We start from the raw sequence: 22,768 nt of genomic DNA on the forward strand, positions 1-22,768 counted from the left end.
ATTTATGAGTACCCCAAAATTCAACAGTCCTCTCAGTAAGTTTACCAGTAAAGCACTTCATATGAAGAGGGGATAAAGGGAGGCTATCCACCTCCTGCATGTCTGCAGAGAAAACGCTTTAGGTAACAATCCCATGTGCCAATCTGAGCAGAACATGACTGATTTTAGCAGTAAATTTCTTAAATAAAGGAACAACTCATTTTTAAATCATTTTACTGTTTACACCATAGTCACATTAAAATTGGCAGAACTCCCATGACAGACAAGACAGAGACCTGTCATGCAAGGAAAAATAGTGAAGGTTTCGTAAAGCTTGAGAGAAGTACCACGGTAACACAAGGATGGCTGCAGCAATCTCGGGGAGCAGGTAGGAACAAAGGGTGCTACAGTGACAGCTGGCCTGAGGCCACTGCTGTTTCCTAAGGGGAATTTCCTAATATGCTTGGTAAGCAGAGCACTTGTAACAGATGTAAACAGAATAGGGTACCATTTCTGCAGAGTAAATTCTACAGGTTCCTGGGCAAGGTCTACAAATCTCACATGATATAAATGGTTGCTGAATTAGGATTTTGCAAAGGCAGCCCCATAACCAACATCCTGGGAAATGTTACCACCAGTGAAATTCTTAGGCCAAAAAATAAATAGCGACACGTACCAAACCTACACACCGTGAATTAAAATGGTGCCATGTTAGGGCTTATGAAAGAACCAGAGCAGGAAACTATTCAAACAAAAGATCCTCATCCTTCTCTTCAGCCAAAAGATTAGCAGGCTCCATCACCTCTCCGGCTGCCCGCCGCTGTTCCAAGTCCTTCTCTGATTTTTCCTTGAGAATCTTTTTCTTCTCTTGGATTTTCTTTAACCTGTAAAACAAGGAGGGGATTTTCTGAACATGGTTTCAGTTCTAAGTAGATGTGATTTCTTCTAGTTTTGTAACCATAACATCTACAAACTAGAAAACTTTCATTTTTAGTGATTTATAACCCATTTTTAAAGTATTTGAGGTAGAACATAGACATTTTAAGCTAGTAACAGACTTCAAAAGTTCCTATCCCAGACTGAATAAACTTTGAAATCCGCCCCTTAATAATGGAACAGCGTTTGAGCATTCAGACATTTAATAAAATTTTGGATCATTCCATCTGGATCACTACAACCCTGAATGTCACTGAAGGACAGAAACACAATAACCTCTTATAATTAAGATTATAAATCATACTCAGATGCTACTCAAGATCCAAGAAGGCCACATCCTTCCTGAATACTTGCCTTCACCTGTCTCCCACTTCTCGGAAGCTGGCACACTGACCCCTGTGTACTATACCTATTGAGGATCTGCTGTCCCTACAAGGCCTAACTGTTGATAACCAACTCAGGTAGATGCGGCCTTTCTGAGGACTGTGCTAATCCTCTAATGGTGTCATTTATCTGATTACATAATGCCCCCCAGTACTTTATACTTTCTCCTGGAGCATGTTCACTATGCCATACATAAATGTTAACTGATTAATTCCAGTTTCTTTTTATGTGGGAGACACCTGATCTAAATTAGGATTTCATTTTAAAGAATAATCAAGTCTATCAATAGTTTCTCCTAAGGGCCTTTCTAGAGTGCCACATTTTAAGTATATGCAAAACTCAGCATACATTAGTCTCCATAGCCTTATGCCAATATTAGGTCTTGCTTCTCATTTATCACAATAAAATACAGGCTGTGCTAATTCTAAAGAACGTAAGCCAACATGTCTCTGAGAAAATCTGGCCTTTGGAATATGAAAACAAAAAATGACCAATTCCAACAAACCTATAGAACTCTTCTCGCTCTCTCTCATCCAGCTCTGTGATGATATAAGCAAGGGTACGTTCGATCCGGGGAATGATGACTAGGGTTTAAAAAAATAGATATGTGTATATATATATGCATATATATATATATGAGAACTTCAAACCTTTTTTCAAACTGCCAGTGCTCATCTGTATAATAAATACTTTTTCTAATTGTAAAATTAATGTACATTTAATACAGGAAAGTTGGAAAACAAAAAAAATAAAGTATAATCCAACCACCCTAAAATAACTACTGTAAATATTTTGGTATATACCTTTCTAGTGTCCTTTCTATAGACCAATAACACTGAATCACAATATACACAACACTGAATATACTGGATTTATATGAATATGTAACACTGAACCACAGATGCTAGTTTAAACAGAACACCAATCCACTGTAAAAAAGTAAATCATCAGGGACACCAGGGTCAGGAGATCAAGCCCCATGTCAGGCTCCATGCTGAGCATGGAGCCTACTTGGGATTCTCTCTCTCCCTCTGCCCCTCTTTCTAACTCGCACTCTTAAAAAAAAAAAAAAAAATTAAGATAAAAAGTAGATCATCAAGCAAAGAGAATGCACTAAGTTGTAGAGTTTTACGGTAGTCATAAGGTGCTATTTTACATAGAATTTGCCTATCTGCTTCTAAAAACTGAACTGACTGAAGAGTTGGAACGATTTATAACCTTACCCATTTTGTTTTGCTTGCAATTCCACTGACAAAGCCTGGCACTAGCAACCAGCCAGGAAATGTGTGTGGAGTTTTGAAAAATGAGATAACCTCTTCTTTAACACCAAAAGACCAAAATAAGTGCTGTGCTGTTCAAAATCTATTCCTTTCTTACCTTAAAATTGAGCATTTCTTTAATGAAAATGGAGTTCTTTGAACGGAAAGTATTGTGCCAACATTAAGTGTAGTTTTAGAACAATAAGAAATGGAAAAAAAAAATGCATCAAATGGGAAAATTTTTAGGAATCAAGAAGAGCAGGACATAAAGCTTACAGGAAAAGGGATTTAAAGTTAAATATTTAATGTGTTCAAAAGATTACTGAATCACTGGAAAGAACCAGAGAAAACACTAGAGCTCTTGAAAAATAGTTTTGCCCTTTATTCATAACCAGGAATGAATAAAACACTTCAGAACTTTTAACTTCCTATTCCATTGTATAACTCACCCCTAAATCATAAACATACTTCTATCAAAGCACTTAGTAACACTTTACTGCTGACTCATGGCCCTTCCCACTGTGGACAGGGGCAAGGTCTTATTCACCTTGTGATCAGTGCCGGATTCCCAGCAGTTACATAACAAATGTGGAGGTATGGACAAGCGGGTGAACAAAGAGCCTCACAGCAGCTTACACTCACCATGTTCAATGGCATTTACACGCCTGTTGGTTATCTTAATAGCTTCATCCAAAGTAACAAAGGAAGTCTAAAATAAGAGAACAAATAATGTAAGCATAAAGTCTTCCTAATCATGTCCTGTTCACTTGGCTTCACTCAGACTGCACTTGTAGAGAACATTTGGAAACCAAGACTACTTTTCAATCTGCTTAAACAGGAAAATTCTTGTGAGATTTCCACAGAGCTAATACTATTTCTATGCTATTCTAATTTGTTCACTTCAGATTTGCCTAATGTTATAAAAGTGGCAAGGGGAAAGAATCAGGCACTATTACATAGATCTACATTAACTGGTCACAAAAGGGAAAAAATAGCTTTCATGCATAAACTAGGTTATATTTACATTTAAATCCAGTATCCACTGTTGCTGTTCTCACCTACACAAGAGTGAAACTATACCATTGCACACACATTTTGTTAGTAGTAAGAAGTAGACACAAAGGTACAGAAGCCATCATTTAAGGAATCAAAACATCCCTGGCTTTTTTTACATAAAGTCACGGAAACAGTTTAAAGCAGTAAGTGCAGGATGTGTGGATTCAAGACCTGAAGCTTCCCCTCTCGGCTCTCAGCTCTCAAACCGAAGCAGGTCTCTAGTTCTCCTGCTACTGACCTGAAGTGAAGCCAGTTCCACCAGTAATTCCACTGCTTTGGCATAGTTCCTCTTTAATTTAGCCAATTGTTCCCCACCTCTGGCTAAACCAGTCAGTTCATAACCTGAAAGAACCAGTTAGACAACACTTGTAGGTAGACGTAAATAATCTTCCCGATAAATTTCCCAAAAAGAAGTCAGAATAATACCAACCAAGAAGAAACAAATTCACTAACCCCTGTTAAATGGAAACATTAAGTATCCATCCTACTCCCTAGGCATGCTGAACAGTGAACATGTTTGTTTTGATGTGAAGTTTTAAGCATTTAAGTTTTTATTTAAATTCAGGTTAGTTACCATACAGTGTAATATTTGTTTCAGGCATACAATACAGTGATTCAACACTTCCATATAATACCCGGTACTCATCACAAATGTACTCCTTAATCCCCATCACCATCACCTATGTAACCCATCCCCCACCCAGCTCCTCTCTGGTAGCCATCAGTTTGTTCTCCAGAGTTCAGACTTAACAGTGAACATACTTTTCTCCCCAAGGAAGCTATTCTAAATATAACTATAGAAGAAGCTTTTAACCAACCTTCACTTTATTCACATTGTGCCCATCCCCTTGTATCATATGGCCTGATGCCTGCCCATAGTACAGTAACTCTCCATTAACAAGTGACTCTCTAGGATGCTCCATTTCTTTATTCAAGCTGTACTAAATATCCTCTGTGAACCAATGAAAGAATAGTACCAAAAACTGTTGTTTCTACGAAGAAAAGTTGATTACTTTGAAAAGACTCAACAAAGATGTGTTACTACACAAAAAATGCTATCAAATTAGGAAATTCTAATACAATTGTAAAAAATTGAGGCTGAGCTATAAAATCTAGGAAGATTCAGCAGAGAGTCTAAAACCTTAAAGAAATTCAAACTGGAAATTATAAACAATGCACTATGGGTGCAGTTTATGCAGAAAGACAACACAGAAGTCTTTTTTTAATAGCAAATGACTGTATATTTAAGTATATCTAGGTGGAAATAAAACATTTTAAGACATCACAATGTTTTAAGACCCCTGCCATAACACTTTAACTAACCATCGTCCCAATTGTACCAGACGAGAAGGCTGCTAACACACTGGAGCCACTAAAATCAAAGAAGGTCTATCTAGCACCATTTTCCAGAAAAAAGTTTAAAGAGGAACCTGGAGAATCCAGAGACACAGACTACCCAAGTTTCACACTTACTGTCAGTTCCTTCATGGTAATGTTCGAACACTGGCAAAGTAACCCCTGTTAAATACAAAACGTGTGAATTACAAACATGCCCTTGAAGTACTGTTTCTTAATCACCACTCTTCCCCTGTGTTTCTTTTTCAGCAAATACTCAAAAGTCAAGAGACTGTCTGGAACTGGAACTGGTTTCAATAAATGAATTTAGGAACTTGCTATCTTAGGCGTTCATTCCTATCTAATAATCAAATTATCCTGAGTCATAAGAGATCTGTCACGATTTTCTTCCTTTCAGTTTTGAGGTATACATAAAATGCAGGAAAAAAACTGCACATATTTTACACATACATTTTGATGAATTTAGATACCTGGGTACACCCATGATACCATCACCACAATCAAGGCAATCAACCCATCTATCACCTCCAAAAGATTTATTGTGTCCCTTTTCGTGTGTGTTAAGAACACTCAACACAAGATCTACCCTAAGTTTTTAGGTACACAACACTGCATTGTTAACTATAGGCACTATGTTGTACAGCAGATCTCTGGAACTTATTTATCTTGTGTAACTGTAACTTTATAGCTATTGAACAGCTCCCCATTTCCCCCACCTCCATTCTCTGGCAATGGTTTCAACATGTAAAGCCAATAAACTTGTTCTAAGCAGAAGAGATTAGTTAGGACATGAAGATCTTGCTGTATGAACACATTAGTTTTTAAATGTCATTTTTTTCTTGGGGCACTTCAGTCGGTTAAGCGTCCGACTTCGTCTCAGGACATGATCTCGCAGTTCATGGGTTTGAGCCCCACATCAGGCTCTATGCTGACAGCTCAGAGCCTGGAGCCTGCTTTGGACTCTCAGTCTACCTCTCTCTCTCTCTCTCTCTCTCTCTCTCTCTCTCTGCCCCTCTCCCACTCGTGCTGTCTCAAAAATAAAAACATTAAAAAAATAAATAAACGTCATCTTTTCTTCCCAGGCATGCTAAAGGGTTGAAAAGTTACCTGCTACATTATCTTTCTTAGCTCGAATCTTCACTTGGGCTTTATTTACATTTTGAATTACTGTGGTGCTGCAGAAAGAGAAAAGGCCATGATTTAGTTGAGATTTTAGAGTGAGAAAACTACAGAGACCAATCAGGTGATTTCAACAAGGATGAGATAGCACAATTAAGTATGTTCCGAGAATGGTCTTTCCAGAAAAAGAAAAAAAAAAAAAAATCACTGCTGCCAGAAGAGGGCCTCAGAGAGTAAAGAATGAACAATTTTTCAAAACATTAAGGGGGAAAAAAAAAGTTACAGAGAGGGAGGGAGGCAAACCATAAGAGACTCTTAAATACTGAGAACAAACTGAGGGTTGATGGGGGTGGGGATCCCCCACTTGTTGGGATGAGCACTGGGTGTTGTATGGAAATCAATTTGACAACAAATTATATTTAATATAAAAAAATTAACCATAAGAAAATAACAAAAAATTATTTTAAAGTACATGGATTGAGTTTTCAGTCAGGCATGTGGTGCCAGAAAGGTGATTTAAGGGCTTTTATTCAGCTAATGTAATTTAGAGAAAATTTGTTCCTTCTAACCTTCTAGATTTGGCTAAGCAGGACTTTAATTCCTTTAACCTGGAACCTAACTTCCATCTGGTTTTGTCTGACTCCCCAGTTTGTTCTTACAGTGTTTTCACCATAACCACCCTAAAACACATTCACATTCCACTCATACTACTGATTCCCTGTCTCTGCTAGAAAAGTCAATGCAAGGTGCTGTCCCACAAACACTGGCAAAATTAAAGTCCATCTCTTCACAAAAGGCCTTCTGCCCCTGAGGCTGTAAGACCTGCCCATTAGGTAATGCTCCTGGATAACACAAACTAAGAATGGAGACACTGTGTCATTGGGTAAAGACAACAAAAATGAAAAACCCTGAAAATTTCCACCTCTGCCCCCAAATAGCCATTTGCCTTCAGGAAGGCACTGAATTTAAATGAGGAATAACAATGCTTGCCTGGTTTACCTCACAAGGTTATCTGGGGAGAATCATACAATGTAACTGGCAAAACCCCCTTTGTAAAACAAAAACATTTTATATTCTTTGTAAAGCATGTACTGATGTGATGAAGGCCTTAGAGAATTTATGCCCTTTAACAACCAATTCCATTCTCAAACTTATCCTAAGGAAGTAATTCTACAGAAACAAAAAAATATATATACATGAAGATGTTTACAGCATCTTTTCTAATATTCAAAAAATCTGAAAATCAACCCAAAAGTCCACCATTAGAAATGGTTAATAAATTATGTACATTTAGAGAAAGGTTATACAGCTATGTAAAAACCAGGAAAAATTTTCATGATACAATGTTAAATGAAAACAGACTAGGGGCGCCTGGGTGGCTCAGTCGGTTAAGCGGCCGACTTCGGCTCAGGTCATGATCTCGTGGTCTGTGAGTTCGAGGCCCGCGTCAGGCTCTGTGCTGACGGCTCAGAGCCTGGAGCCTGCTTCTGATTCTGTGTCTCCCTCTCTCTGAACCTCCCCCGTTCATGCTCTGTCTCTGTCTCAAAAATAAATAAACGTTAAAAAAAAAATTTATAAAAGAAAAAGAAAACTATAAAATGTTAAGTACCCTGTGCCTCCAACTGTGTAACAGACACATGTGGATGATAATAAAGGCACTAGTGTTAGGGTGACAGAGTAGTAGCAACGAACACTTGCACCCCCGTCGTTTGTCTTTATTGCTTCTATGGTTTTCATTAAGAACAGCTTTGAAGTGAAATTATGAACATGAAAGCACTATGATTTTTCAAAACACCCCATTAAGTCTTACCTGAAGTCCCCTGCCGTGAACTTGGCCTCTGCAAGTGAAAAGGCAGCTTCTCTCATCACTTCACCCATCAACATTTTAGTCTGGAAAAGCATAAACCAACAACTGATCCAACCAAGTTTATTACAAGGAAAAAACATCAAAATTACATTTCTTTAATAACCAGTATTTTATGCTAGGTGCGTGCCTAAAATAATGACTTGATAACAAAAATATCCAATTTTGTTTTAACAGTTTTGGTTATGGTCAGTTAATAGTGTTACAAAACCATACAGTTTATAATTAAAACATCAGAACAAAGACATTAAGAAATAGAAAACGATCTTTACTGAAGGACCAATCTTATTCCTGAATGAGTTCATGCCAATTTGCTCACTGCAATGCAGTCAAAATCTTAATGGCATAGTGGCTTTAATATAAACCTGAAATATTTAATGTTTGGGGCGCCTGGGTGGCTCAGTCGGTTAAGCGGCCAACTTCGGCTCAGGTCATGATCTCGCGGTCTGTGAGTTCGAGCCCCGCGTCAGGCTCTGTGCTGACAGCTCAGAGCCTGGAGCCTGTTTCAGATTCTGTGTCTCCCTCTCTCTCTGACCCTCCCCCGTTCATGCTGTCTCTCCCTGTCTCAAAAATAAATAAATGTTAAAAAAAAAGAAATATTTAATGTTTGAGAATATTCAATAACCTTTTTTAAAAAAAAGTTAGGGCAGATGGGCAGAGTTGCCAAGTATTAAAAATGTATAGCGACACGGATGCCTAAGTGGCTCAGTCAGTTTAGCATCTGACTTCAGCTCAGGTCATGATCTCACAATTTGTGGGTTTGAGCCCTGCAATGGGCTCTGTGCTGACAGCTCAGAGCCTGGAGCCTGCTTCAGATTCTGTGTCCCCCTTTGTCTCTGCCCCCTCCCCCCCTTGCACTCAGTTTCTTGCTCAAAAAATAAACATTAGAAAAATTGTTTTTAATGGGGTGCCTGGGTGGCTCAGTGGGTTAAGTGTCCGACTTCGGCTCAGGTCATGATCACAAGGTTTGTGAGCTTGAGCCCCACGTCAGGCTCTGTGCTGTCAGTTCTGAGCCTGGAGCTTGCTTCGGATTCTGTCTCCCTCTCTCTGCCCCTCCCCCACTCATGCTCGGTCTCTCAAAAAATGAGTAAACGCTAAAAAAAAAAAAAATTTAATTTTTTAAAAAGGTATACCTACAATAAGGAAATTCATTCGATATGGGAAAAATAAGACAATGAAACAGAACAGTACTCAGAAAGAGCCGCAAGCCTATATGGGAATTTGGTAACAAAGAGACCATTCAACTGGCCACCCACTTACAAAATGATAAAGCTAAATCCCTACCTCTTCACATCTCTCTCTCTCTCTCTCTCTCTCTCTCTCTCTCTCTCTCACACACACACACACACACACACACACACACACACACACACTCTCTCTCTCTCTCTCTCTCTCTCTCCAGAAGTCATTAGTTTCAAAAAAAACTATAAAGCATAGAATATTTTCTTAATCTTTTTAGGCCTTTCTAAGCATTATGTATAACCCAAGTACTATGTTAAAAAGAAAAAAAAGACTTCACCAAACAAGAAATATTTTTTAAAAAGGCTAGGAGAATATATTTTTGACATTTTACACACTAACCAGACTATTGTAGAACTTCTACAAAAAGATATTCACCAAGAAAATCAAATTAACAGTAAACATGAAAAGATGCTCAACCTGACGATCAAAAGTAGTGCAAATTAAAAGATACCAATTTTAGTCCCATAGATTGGCAACAAATAAAAAAGATTACTAATACCCAGTTATGATGAATTTGAGAGAATAGGTGCTCTCATAATCATTTGACAGGAATGTAAATTAGTATAACAACTTGGAAAACAATTTGACAGTTATCCATCAAAAATTTAAATGAATAGATCCTTGAGATTCTAAGATTTTCCAGAGAAACGCCAGTACATATACTGTCAGAAGGTGGAGAAGGGACAGTCGAGCATCTTCCAGGCTAAGACGACACTCTGAGACCGAAACCCAATGCAAGGCACTGCAGACCACTTACAGTTTTATGCAGGGAGGGACCAACAATCCAGGCAGCTATGCGGCTATCTCTGCCAAGTCTGGATCATAAACCCCCAGCTTTTATAGAGGGGGTGGGGGGTATGGTGGGGAGATCACTAGGGAGTTACCTAAAGTGATACCCTCTGTGCACCAGCCATCTCTACCAGTTGCCAAGCGAAGTCATTGCGCAGCGTGAACAAGATGGAGCACTGACAAATGGGAGTCAGTGCTGTCAGCATTACTACACTCTACCCTCAACATCTTTATGGCCCGTATAACCTTTACACACCATTCTTCCACAATGACCCTACAGACAGGTATTGGGAGGGGACTTGCATCTCTATACCACAGCAGCAACAGATCTGTACGACCAAAGAAAATACTTAGAACTACAATTTCCCAGCAACGCTTTCTGCAGACCCAGCAGTCAGAGCAATTGTCAACTTCAGCATAAGTGGTGGCCTATGACAAGAAGACGTTTCCAGACACAATAGAAACATTAACGATGCAAGGTTAAGGGCAGTAAGAAATGTTTTACAGGCAACAGGTGTGGCAAATCTTCATTCATAAACAACAAGGTAGTGGTTTGGGCCCCATGAGCTAAGAACACCCCTGGCTTAGGTATTTTCCCTGGGAAAAGACCCCATGTATTTTGCCCCTTAGTATCATCAAAGGGTGTACCTATATTGTACAGGGGCATTTCGGTTTGCACTAACAACCCTACCTCAATACCAAGCATCAGAAATTCAGAAGCAGTTATTTGCATGTGCTGGGCCCTGACCAATGCATAATAAAGGGTTAAGAATACTACTGGATGGGAGGCTGTGGCCCCAAGGGATTAGGATACGAAGCCACCTGGAGGAGGCATTCCAAGTTTATTTCCAATAAACTAAAGCCTTACCACGTGGGAGGTCTTGTAGCAATCACAAAAAGAGGCCCTCCTCCTCCAACAGACCATGGGTCTCCAGATAACACCTGCACGAGAGCTGCAAACTGCATGGGTGTTGCTGGTGAGGTGTTCATAGGTGGTAGATGTCTGTCTTGCTATGGGCATAGCTTTAAGGAGATGAATTGCTGGTTAGTCTTGGAGACCATCCTTTCAGGGATCCACCCGTGATAAAGTCTTTAATGTGCTATTAGCCCATTCATCCTTTCAATTAGGCCTGCAACAGTGAGGCTGTATGGCAGGTGGGAAGTCCATAATATACCCAGGTCTCTGCCCATTTTTGGGTATCATGGCCAGTAAAATGTGTCCCTTGATCACTGAGTAGGGGGTGTTTGTACATGCTCTCCAGTTTTGTTAATCTGTTACAGTTGCAGCCTGATTAGCTCTTTTTATAGGCTAAGGCTTGTACAAGTCCTGTGCAAGTGTCCACACAGGTCTGTACATATTTGTGCCCTCCCAATACTGGCAAAGGGCTTATGTAATAGATCTGCCAGTGAGAAACAGAGTTTATAGTCCACCCAATACACCCCAGGGTGTGGCATAAGGTCCATCGCTTGAGATGGCACTGGGGGCAGTTCTTGTCAGCAGCTTGTAGACTGAATATTTTACAGAAAAATGTAATCTCATTTCTCAGGTACTTTTGGGACCTCAGTGTCCTGATTTATGATGGACCCATTCTGCTACATCAGACAGGGTCAGCATTTTCTCCAGCTGAAGGGCTCATACCCAGACTAGAGCATTTGCCTCAGGATTGCCTGGTAGTGTGGATGGAGAGTGAGCAGGGACATATGCCATACTTGGATGGCTGTTCGATGGCTGCACTGGGCTTAGAGCATACTACCCAAACATCTTCTCACAGTTCTACTTTCCACAGGGGTCTATTTAATATAGCCCAGCCTTCTTTGTGCCATCATTGCATCTATGTTGTCAACCTTTACAACACTGCCCAGCTGTCAGCAGCCAAATTGATGGGCACTGGCTCATGTGTCAACACAATCCATACCATTTTCAATTCTGCCCACTGACTTCGATTAGTTCCTTCAAACCAAAGTACATCAGAATCCAGCTGGATGGCAGAGGAATGCCAAATAGGCAAGTTTCCCCAGCAACAGCCATCAGTATACTATGCACCTGCTGGAGATGAGCCTACCTCTTCCCTTACTGGGGGCGGGGAGGAAGCATAAAGTCAGACAATTCTGAAGTTGGGCAGGGTCGATTTAAGTGACCAGCCCTAGTACCAGGTGCAGCTCATGAGAGAGGAGGTTCCTCCTCTGTAGATAAGCATGCCATTTCTGTAAGGTGCTTACCTGGGCACAGGCACTCTTAGGTTTGCTGAACATGTCTGTCCTTAGTTCATCCTCCTACCAGCAGAGAGGTTCGTACCATTACAGGCAAATCAGCACTCAGGCCTTCCATCTGCTGCAGTGCAAGATATGTAACTAATACCTGTGCTTCCACGGGATTCTACCTGGCTTCTGTTTCCTTCCATAATTGAAGCCACAGAATCCTAACAGGATCGGTTTCTCATTTCATCCATCCCACAAGCCCCAACCAAACCCTTCTAGACATGAATTTCATCTAATTCACAAGTCACAGCTGGCATTAATATCCCCAAGGTCTGTACTTGTTTTACTGTCATTTTTTAGGATAGCCTCTTGTTGGTTTGCACCCCAATCTCATTAGCTTCCCCTCCTAACCAAGGCATATAAAAGGTCTTAATGTCTGCCCTATCACTAGACAGGCAATAAATAGTCTTCAGTAACCCAGTAAACCAACAAAAAGCCTATAATTCCTTTACCGTTTTAGGGACTAGGAAGGTTTACATTTTATCAATGACCATCCGTGGCATCACTGGTCTTACACAAACTGATGATGCCCGGGAACTTTACTGATTAACCCAGTCTTTGGATTTGTTGGCATTTACCTCTCACCCTCGAGACTTCACACCTGGAATGAGGTGGCTGCTTGAGACAGGGAGGATAAATCATCATAAGTTAACATAACACTGACATGATGATAAAGCACCATCTCTTCTGAAAATATTCATTTTTCCAAATCTCTAGCTACCATCCTGTGACAAACAGAGGGACTAAGGAGATACCCTTGGGCAACACCTGGAAGGTCACTCTGGTTCCACACGAAGGGAAATTGGTCTTGGGATTCACATCCTAATGAATGCTGGAAAAGGCATTAGACAAGTCTAGCAGGTAATGATAAGTCTTAATGGATGCTATGATTTCCCCTAACAATAAGGCTGTATTAGGTATCATGGCATGGATGAGCAGAGTAATTTTACTGAGTTCCCTATAATCTACTGTCATTTGCCAGGTCCCATTAAATTTCATTATAGGCCAAACCAACTACTGAATGGGCTTTGAGCAGGCCTGATTACCTCCACCTTTTCTAATTCTTTAATGGTGGCAATAATCTCATCATGCCCCCCCTAATAAGTAGCTCATATCATTTTATGTTTATTACTCTTTAGAAATCAGCAGCTGTATAGGTGCGCATTTTGCCATGACCCACAACAAGTTTCACTACTTGGATACACAACTGAATCCACCTGTCGTTGTTAGATTCAGATCCTGCAGAACACTGATGCCCAAAATACTCAGAAATGTGGGAGATATGCACTAGAAAACAACAGGCAGGAAGTCTGCAATCTGTAAGTAAAGACTAGTTTGCAGAACTTTGATAATCTGCCCCACATAAATATCTACTGCCTTTACTTTTCCCCCAAATTTCAAGGGGTTCCCGTAAGTGTGCATTCAGCTCCAGTGTCTATTAGAGCTGGTAGTCTGTAAGTGCAAGACCAATAAATGGTTAATTCAACATGCAGCCTCTGTTTGCCCCCTACTGCAAGCAATGTTAGCATAATCCCTGGTCTCTAGGGGTAAGGTGTATCCACTCCCAAAATTCCTGTTAGCAGAGGTGCTCTGGGGAACACACCTGGTTTTCTTGAGCTTTCCTCCAAGGGAATAAACTGCTTTCCCTTAAGCAATGTCTTCCATAGGCTTACCAAGACCAAACTGGGTTGTGTAGATTTTCTCTCCGGGACCTATATAAAATTAGATCTCGGCAATAATTTTTGAGAGACCTTGATGGACCCCCTCTCTGCCATTTTATCATTGGCAGGACCTTTTGTTTTCCCATTTTTCAACCTATTTCCCTTATGACAGATTCTTCTGGTTTGACTTAAGTCAGCCACCATAGTAGCTACTATACCAAATGGGTTGGTTAACCAAAGGGACGAGAACAGATACTAAGTCCCATATCATGCCCCTGGGGCTGACTGTAATATAAGGTCTTCAATACCAGAGAAAAATAATTCTTTGTTGAGGCCTCTAAAATGCTAGGCATAAATGGCAGGTTTCATTCCCAGTTCACGTATAATTTCTTGTAGTTCTTGCATAGAGATCAGGGAATATCCCCTTTGCTAGGCCAAGTTTTTTTTTTTAATTCCCATTATATTTCAGTTTTTATTAATGGTTGGCTCACCGTCACAGTCACAAGTTCAGCACACTGGTATGTAATGCATTATTTATTCTCTAATTTGTTTATTCATTACTATATATAGAATATATACATATATAATTAAAGCTGAATTGGGTCCCCATGAGGTATATGTTGAAGTCCTAACCCCGGTTAAAATGAGGCCTTTAGGCTGGAATCTAATTCAATCTGACGCCCTTTTAATAAGAATATTACAACACACAGAGAGACACCACAGAGGAAAAACCATGTGAGGACACAGCCATCTGCAAGCCAGAGACAGGCTTCAGTTAGGCCAAGTTATCTTAATACTAGCATTTATCCAGTCAAATTAGCTAAGTGCCCATGATTCTCACCTAGGACTGTGGCATGTATTTGTCACAAGGCAGGTTGAGCAGGGACTGAGGCCATTTTTGACGTCCCAAACCTCCACCAGAACACCATCTTCCCCAGTATCCCACAGTCCCAACACTCAAGCTGCCACCCCTTTTTCGGCCCTCCTTCTTAAAGTGGCTGACTGGCTCCACTACGTCAGGGGCAGAATATTCCCTCACAGTCGTTTCCTGAGCATGGGAATTTCTTCTGCTCATCCTCAGGCAAACAAGCAGCCTGGGGCTCTGTTCCAACCAAAGGGCATGCCTATAAATCATCTTCCCCCTCTAGGAAAACATCCTCCTCATCAGAGCCATTACCCCAGGGATCGCAGGCCTCAGGACGCCAACTCTCCTGAGACCTCACAGTTCTCCCTTTAGTGCGAGGTAGTGGGCACTCACCCTCCTCCACCCGCCACCAACGGCCATCATTCCCAAGTGCCCCACCCCCCCAACCCCGCTGCTGGATTCCTCCGGACAGAACAACCCTAGGGGAAGAACGTGCTGCTCCCACATCCTCTTACAAAGCCAATGCCACCTCTCCGGTCCGTTCCAAATCCCTCTCTACTCCCAACTCTCCCTCCATGGCACCTCACAACACACAGACCAACTGCCAAGCCACCGCCACAACTGCTATTCCACTCTCCCTTCTCCTTTTCTCCCCCCTCCCGGTTTCAGGCAGGCTATACACCAACCCCTTGGCCATATTCAGGGCACCCCCGCACTCACACACCTGGCCAAGTCTCCCCACGTGGCGGTGGCTAGCCAGCTCAGGCTCCCCCCACCCCTGGCCCCTAGACCAGGCTAGCTTCACTTTCAGTTTCCTGGCTGGCTTGCCGGCTGGTAGAAGATGGAGGAGGGACACTGAGAAGGCACTCAGAAAAACAATGCAAGCCTCTCAGAACCGGTTACACCCTTTTACTCACAGTAACTTACCGACTGGGGGGGGATCAGGAAGCCTAACGACCCAAAGAGCTACTGTCCGCCAAGCCTGGCCCATAATCCCCTGCTTTTATAGAGCAAGGGGCATGGTGGAGTGGTTACAGGATAATTACCTAAAGTGGCACCTTCTGTGCACCAACCACCCCATTAGTTACCTCGAGCAGCTCCTCCAACCAGCTCTACTACTTACCTAAAGTGGCACCTTCTGTGTGCCAGCCATCTCTACTAGTTACCTAAAGTGGCTCCCTCTGTGGGCCACTTTAGGAAAGATCAGGACAAGCCTTCCCACATTCTGGTTACGGCAAACATTAACCTCCATGGAGCCTGGAACACATAGTCCCAAAGTCATAGTGCAGGCATGAACAAGATGGAGGGCCAAAGATGGAGTCAGTGTTGTCAGTACTCTTACACATACACAAAAGGATTTAAGAGTACCCTCCCCCACAAAATAGTAAAACTACACATTCATCAACAGGAAAACGGCTAAATTCCATTGTCCATTCAATGGAGTACCATGCAGCTGCTATAAAGAAAAAGGAAAATCTATGCACTGATGTAGATAGCTGTCCAAATTCTGCCAGGGGGAGCAGCCAGGAAACGTTATTGAATTATATAACAATTGCATGTCTGTTGCTAAAAACATCATGAAAGACAGGGAGACTGAAAGACTAAAAATCAGTGTCATGAAGAACTCCTCTGGGAAATGAAACAAGGGTAGTTAGGTAGGGGAAGAGGAGTAACTTTCACTTTTTAAATATACTTCCACATTCACATAGCAATTACCCAAAAAGCAATGAAATGAAACATACTATGGGCCAGCACTGTTCTAGGGACAAGAAAGTCTCTGCTCTCAAGGAACTAACCAACCAAACAAGAAAATATGCAGTAATACATACTACAACTAAAATAAGGAAATGTGACAGAAGTAAATATGGTGGTCACTTCTGATTAGGTAATGAGGGATGGCCTATCTAAAGAGACCAGAATGGCCAGAGGAGCAAATCACAAGAAGTTCTGAGGAAAGAACATTTCAGGCAGAAGAAACAGCTACTGAAAAGGTCCTGGAGGAAGATGGTAGGGAGAATGTTCTAAATGAGATCAGAGAGGCAGGCAGGGGCCAGATGGGATCAAGTGGGGCTTTGCAGGCAAGAGTAATGAGTTTGAATTTTATTAAGTAATCTGAAACTTGTTACAGTGATAATGGTATTTTTACTTTTGAGAGAAAAAAAATTAGGGGCAGCTGGTGGCTCAGTCAGTTGGGTGTCCGACTTCAGCTCAGGTCATGATCTCACGGTTTGTGGGTTCAAGCCCCGCGTCGGGCTCTGCGCAGACAGCTCAAAGCCTGGAGCCTGCTTCAGTTCTGTGTCTCCCTCTCTCTCTGCCCCTCCCCTGCTCACACTCTGTCTCTCCCTCTCAAAAATAAATAAACACACAAAAAAAATTTTTTTAAATAATAAAAAGACAAAATTTTAAATTAAAATAAAGAAAAATTTAAATGCCAATAGCCATGCTAGATTTTCCTTAGATACCTCTAAAATAACTGTTCTAAAAACAGTTCATTCTACCTCTATTATCTTCTTTAGGATCTGTCGAAATCGAAGAGTTAAGGCATCAGATTTTTTCTTCAGGAGGTTTCGACCTGTCTGTGCTCCTTTTAATCGAGCCTTCATGATGGTCTGTGCCCTACACAAACAAAGTTAGAGACATTTATTCACACTGTTTAAAAGACATACAAATATCTCCCCAATACAGTGTTAAAATCATGCTTCATTCTTTGATGTCATGAGAATAAGAATATTAGCACTTGTGCTGACAGTTACAATTAATTGGTTTCTCAATACTGTAGATTTCCACCCTCAGCATTCCATAAATAAGAAGTTCATTTATTTAAAACAGAAACAATTCTTTAACCAATATCTGGAATTAGTTATTAAATTATGATAAAATTCATCAGGAGTTCTATCTTATAATGCCACCATAGTTAAAATATTAATTTGATTTGTAAGTTAAAATAATATCTGTGTTTCCATTACACATGTATTAAGCATTTAAAAAAAAATCTGTCCCCTAATAAATATCATAATTTGAAATGCACTTACCTCAGGACCAACAATTCCACTTTGAGGAATTTATCCTACAGATTTACTCCCACATATACACAAAAATATACACAAGGTTAAGGATGAGTACTCCAGCCTTATATGTAATAGCAAAAGGGTGGATATTGGTGTCCCATAAATCATGGTTCTTCCAAGGGAATGTTATGCAGTCATAAAAAAAAATAAGAGGAAGGTAGATCTACATATGCTCCCTATTTTATAGTCTCTTACTCATACAAAATAAGGGATAAATATGCTTATTTTGATACAGAGAATAGTTCTAGAAAAGATTCACAGAAACTGATAAGTTTCCTTTGGGAAATGGGACTGAGTGAAAAAAAAATGGATTACTTTTTACTATTATATTTATATTCCTTTGAACCTTTTGAGTTTTATACCACAACCATTTATTACTTTTTCTATTAAAAGTGTGGCACTAATGTTTTCATATCATCAGTCAAAATCCTACCAGCAATCATTTTATTAATTTATAAATGATTCTAGGAAACAATGACACATATAAGTAAAGACTTCTGAGAAGTGGCAAACTACTGAAGTCTCCTTACCTCCTTATTCCAATCTTTTCCTATCAGAAATCCCAATACAAGTCAAGAAAGTAATAGCAGAAATTGACATTTCTGTCCTTCCTACCCTATGCCAGGTAAAATTTAATTTTTAAAAAAAGTGGGTAATACAATTTAACAATATGTTGTATAATGTTGATAAAATGATTTGTATAAGGGGATATAATTTCATATTACCAGTGTTGTAACAAACTGCAAAGTATCATGTATTAATGGACTTTTGGGTAAATTCCTAGATTTTACTCATCTTTTACCATAGGGGAAACGTTACTGAGATAATTCTATAGCTGGAAGAAACTTTAAACATTATCTTGAAAATGAGACTTAGAAAAACGAAACACTTTCTCACTCTAGGTGAAAAAAATAAACAGACTGAAACAGATTTCTGACTCCAGTGCCTTGTCCAAGGCTCAAATCAAGGCTCAAACCTAGTCCCACTGTATCCCAACCACATGCCACGCTGCCTATTAGAAACAGCATCAGACAGGGCGGGGGATGCCTGCGTGTCTCAGTAGGTTGAGAGCCGCCAGACTTCGGCTCAGGTCATGGTCTCACCTCATGGTTCATGGGTTCGAGCCCCGCATCAGGCTCTGTGCTGACAGCTCGGAGCCTGCTTCAGATTCTGTCTCCCTCTCTCTCTCTCTGCCCCTTCTCGACTCTCTCTCTCTCTCAAAAATAAATGTTAAAAAAAAAATTAAAAAAAAAAAAAGAAACGGCATCAGATGAACAGTTCTCTCTTTGAAAACTATCAGTGGCTGACTTTGTACTGACTGGCCTCACTGAAGGTCTAAGCAAAGCTGGTTCAGTTTCCAGCCTGAGCTGGAGCTATCCTCCCCAATGTGTACATTTAACATATCATATTGTTGACACTAAGGACCAGAATTTGAGCTCGAAGGGTTGGATCAAATTTAAGTCAAATCCCAGTACTGCAGATTCCAGCAAGTTTATTGTAAAAAAGATAATCTGGGGGGCGCCTGGGTGGTGCAGTCGGTTAAGCGTCCGACTTCAGCCAGGTCATGATCTCGCGGTCCGGGAGTTCGAGCCCCGCGTCAGGCTCTGGGCTGATGGCTCAGAGCCTGGAGCCTGTTTCCAATTCTGTGTCTCCCTCTCTCTGCCCCTCCCCCGTTCATGCTCTGTCTCTCTCTGTCCCAAAAATAAATAAATGTTGAAAAAAAAAATTAAAAAAAAAAAAAGATAATCTGGTTGATAAAACTGAATTTACCATGCTAATTTTAATTTCCTCCCAGCTAATGGCACTTCTGTGAAACAGACAAATTTTAATTCTTGAGATTTGAAGAGTGACTTGCCCAAGGACTTACAGCCAGTATGTCATAAAACTTGTAAGATGCAAGTATCTGACACAGAAGTCACGAAAGTATTTTCTATCCTAGCTCTTAAAACATATATTCTCTTATAAGTCTCAGAGCCACTTGACAATAGGAAAAATGTATGACCTTCATCTAGAATGACTGTTTTCAGCTGAATCAAACGCATCTGACTGCATGACAAAATACCCACTGCTAAGCCTTAGGGAAAATATTTAGAGAAGCAGTTACTTCCTGCACCTGATTTTCCTCTCAATCAGCAAGCTGAGTGCTCTTAAATAGCAGTTTTCACCTTTTGGAACCTATTAGTCTTCCTGTATAAGCCCAAAGAAGTTTATTTTCACTTTAGTCTCAAAGTAAAAACAAAACAAAAATGCTAACATTCTGACTACTATCAAAGATAAACACAGCCAGACATTAAAATGGTGAAAACAGAATTTGTTCAGTAACCACTAACAGTGGGAGAAAGAGCTGAGCTCCATTCTGATTTGTGCAGAAGTGGTTGGGTATTTCAAAGGAATAAGGGAGAGGACTAAGAGCAGCCTCAAGAAGGGTCACAGAACTGAAAAATTACCAAGGGTTAGTCAGTAAAAATGACTTTAGGCAAGCTGTGTCTACTAGCTGGCAATCATGAAGTTAGGATTCTATCCTCCCACAGAGACTGGCAGACAGAGGCCCTATCCTTCCTAATATCTATGTTTCAAAGAAATGGCTTTCAGGTCCTTGAGAAAGGGACTTCTAAGTTGTAGAATAGACATATACATCTCAAAAAGAAAAGAAAGGATTCATAATTGTAAGCTACTTTTTTTTTAAATTTTTTTTTTAATTTTTTTTTTTCAACGTTTATTTGTTTTTGGGACAGAGAGAGACAGAGCATGAACGGGGGAGGGGCAGAGAGAGAGGGAGGGAGACACAGAATCGGAAACAGGCTCCAGGCTCTGAGCCATCAGCCCAGAGCCCGACGTGGGGCTCGAACTCACGGACCGCGAGATCGTGACCTGGCTGAAGTCGGACGCTTAACCGACTGCGCCACCCAGGCGCCCCAAATTGTAAGCTACTTTTACTGAATGCCTTAAGAAAGGGAAGTCAGGAGCCTATTGTCAAGTACTGGATCGTGGCATCTGGGTGGCTCAGTTGGTTAAGCGTCTGACTTTGGCTTGGGTCAGTATCTTGCAGTGCATGAGTTCGAGACCCGCATCAGGCTCTGTGCTGGCCGCTCAGAGCCTGGAATCTGCTTTGGGTTCTGTGTCTCCCTCTCTCTCTGCCCCTCCCCCTCTTGCTCTCTGTCTCTCTAAAAAAAAAAAAAGAAGAAGAAGAAAAGAAAAAAAAAAGTATTGGATAGAACAAACAATAAATTCTCCTGGAAGCACTGAGCTTTCTCAGGCAGCCATGTTGATGGCCTTAGGCCGTGCTAGAATTTGGTGGTCTCTCAGCACAGACATTTGGTAAGACTCAAACTCAAGTACAGGGAGTTCTGCAGATCTCACTACTTCAAAGTAGGCTTGATCCTGACCTATTTTACAGGCAGTGCCTTTCTCCACAATGGGCTTGCTTCCCACCTAATACAAATATCTACTAGAAAATCAGCAGGTAAAGGTAAAAAATAACAAAATCCCAAAACGCTTTCATTTCATTAAGAACTGCAGCCACCCTGGAAAGAAATCTAGGAGTGAGTTTGAATATAATTCTTTTATTTTAAGCATTCTCAGATTCTCTAAGAAAAAGATCAAGATGAAGAAAAAGAACAGAACACCCCCAAAGAAATAGGACCATAATCTAAAGACCTAAATGTCAGAGGCAAACCTGATTTCCTGCTCCTTGTTGGAAAAAACAAACAAACAAGACAAAAGGAAGTGGAAGAAGAGAGAGAAAAGAATAATCTATACTTCCCACACATTGTTAGGCACATTTGAGAAAACTACAAAACCTTTTACAACTGTTCAAACACTTAGGGCTTTTTCTTCCTGCCAAAGAATTCAGACAAAAGAGAAAGGCAGGCCACAACTGGGCAGATTCCAAGGCATAGGTTCACTCAAGGAACATTTTTTGTAGACTTTCTATTGATTAATTATTAAGACACTCTTCTCCTGGAGAAAGCTCACAGTCCAGGGGGAAAGATATGTAAACAAATATCCACTTTACAGTGTGATGGGTGGTATTAACAGAGGTCTGAACAAGGGGCAATGGTGATGAAGCAAAAAAAGAGTGCCTGGGAAACTCAGGGATATCTTCCAGCCGCAGGTGACATTTCATGGGATCTCAGAAAATGAGAAAAGGGATCCAAGATCGAATCTGACGTCCACGCTAGTGCAATTCGATTCAACCCCCAATTTGGCCTAGAAGCCTCTTCTATGTGCTTACCACAGTAAACTTCCCTTCTCAAAGTATTTATGAAACCTCGCTGGCCTGTCCATCTCTCCGCTAAAACTGTAAGCTCTCTAAGGCAAAACTGGCGACTCATAGTTCTATAGAACTCATAGTTATAGAACTCATAGTTCTATAAACCCAGTGCCCAGCTCAATAAGGGAATATGGAACGAATGGCTCGATTAATGAATAAAGACTGCGGACCTCCATAAAAACCAGCAGTTCGGACAGACTGTTCCTACGGCTTGGGATCTGTCCAGTCTGGTTCCCTCAAAGGAATATGTGAGGGGGTCATCAGGAAGCGTCGTCCCAGACTCACGAAAAGGGACGGGGTGAGCTCAGTATCTACCCAGGAAACAATGAACCTCCCTGCTAGTCCAGGGTATGGAGGGGTCGCTGCTTCGAACAGGCGTTCATGAACCTATGAATGCTGCTCGACCCGTTCTTTTACTTACATGCGCGAGGGAAAGATTTCAATTCGGTCTTTGCCCGACATTCTGACGATGATAGTTCGGTTCGAGTCTGGGCCGGGCTATCGTGGCTGCAACACCCACAGCCACAGGGACCTCCTCTACGGGAGTCAGCTGGTTGTATCACCTGACCTCCCCGCGTTGCTAAGTGGCAGCCGGGATTCTTACACACGCATTCTTAACTTCCGCTTCCTGTTGGCACTTGGCGGGGGCGGTTGGGGA

At 41.0% G+C, this 22,768-nt stretch overlaps 1 protein-coding gene across 2 annotated transcripts; it reads right to left on the reverse strand.

Moving 5' to 3' along the window:
- Positions 1–196: 196 nt before the first annotated feature.
- Positions 197–22,722, reverse strand: ATP6V1D (ATPase H+ transporting V1 subunit D). Of its 2 annotated transcripts, none has more exons than XM_003987744.6 (9): positions 22,532–22,722; positions 17,268–17,385; positions 7,900–7,979; positions 6,078–6,145; positions 5,088–5,132; positions 3,853–3,956; positions 3,201–3,267; positions 1,805–1,883; positions 197–863 (listed from the first exon to the last, which is right to left on the reverse strand). In XM_003987744.6, exons 1-9 carry the CDS (start codon positions 22,570–22,572, stop codon positions 722–724), a joined length of 744 nt encoding a protein of 247 aa, XP_003987793.1. In that variant the 5' UTR covers positions 22,573–22,722; the 3' UTR covers positions 197–721. The 2 variants fall into 2 exon arrangements, with proteins under 2 accessions (XP_003987793.1, XP_006932989.1); XM_006932927.5 differs by lacking the exons at positions 17,268–17,385; positions 22,532–22,722 and adding exons at positions 10,853–11,007; positions 12,205–14,394.
- Between the last annotated feature and the right edge of the window lie 46 nt (positions 22,723–22,768).

Source organism: Felis catus, chromosome B3 (assembly GCF_018350175.1).
Source record: "Felis catus isolate Fca126 chromosome B3, F.catus_Fca126_mat1.0, whole genome shotgun sequence".
Classification (NCBI taxonomy): domain Eukaryota; kingdom Metazoa; phylum Chordata; class Mammalia; order Carnivora; family Felidae; genus Felis; species Felis catus.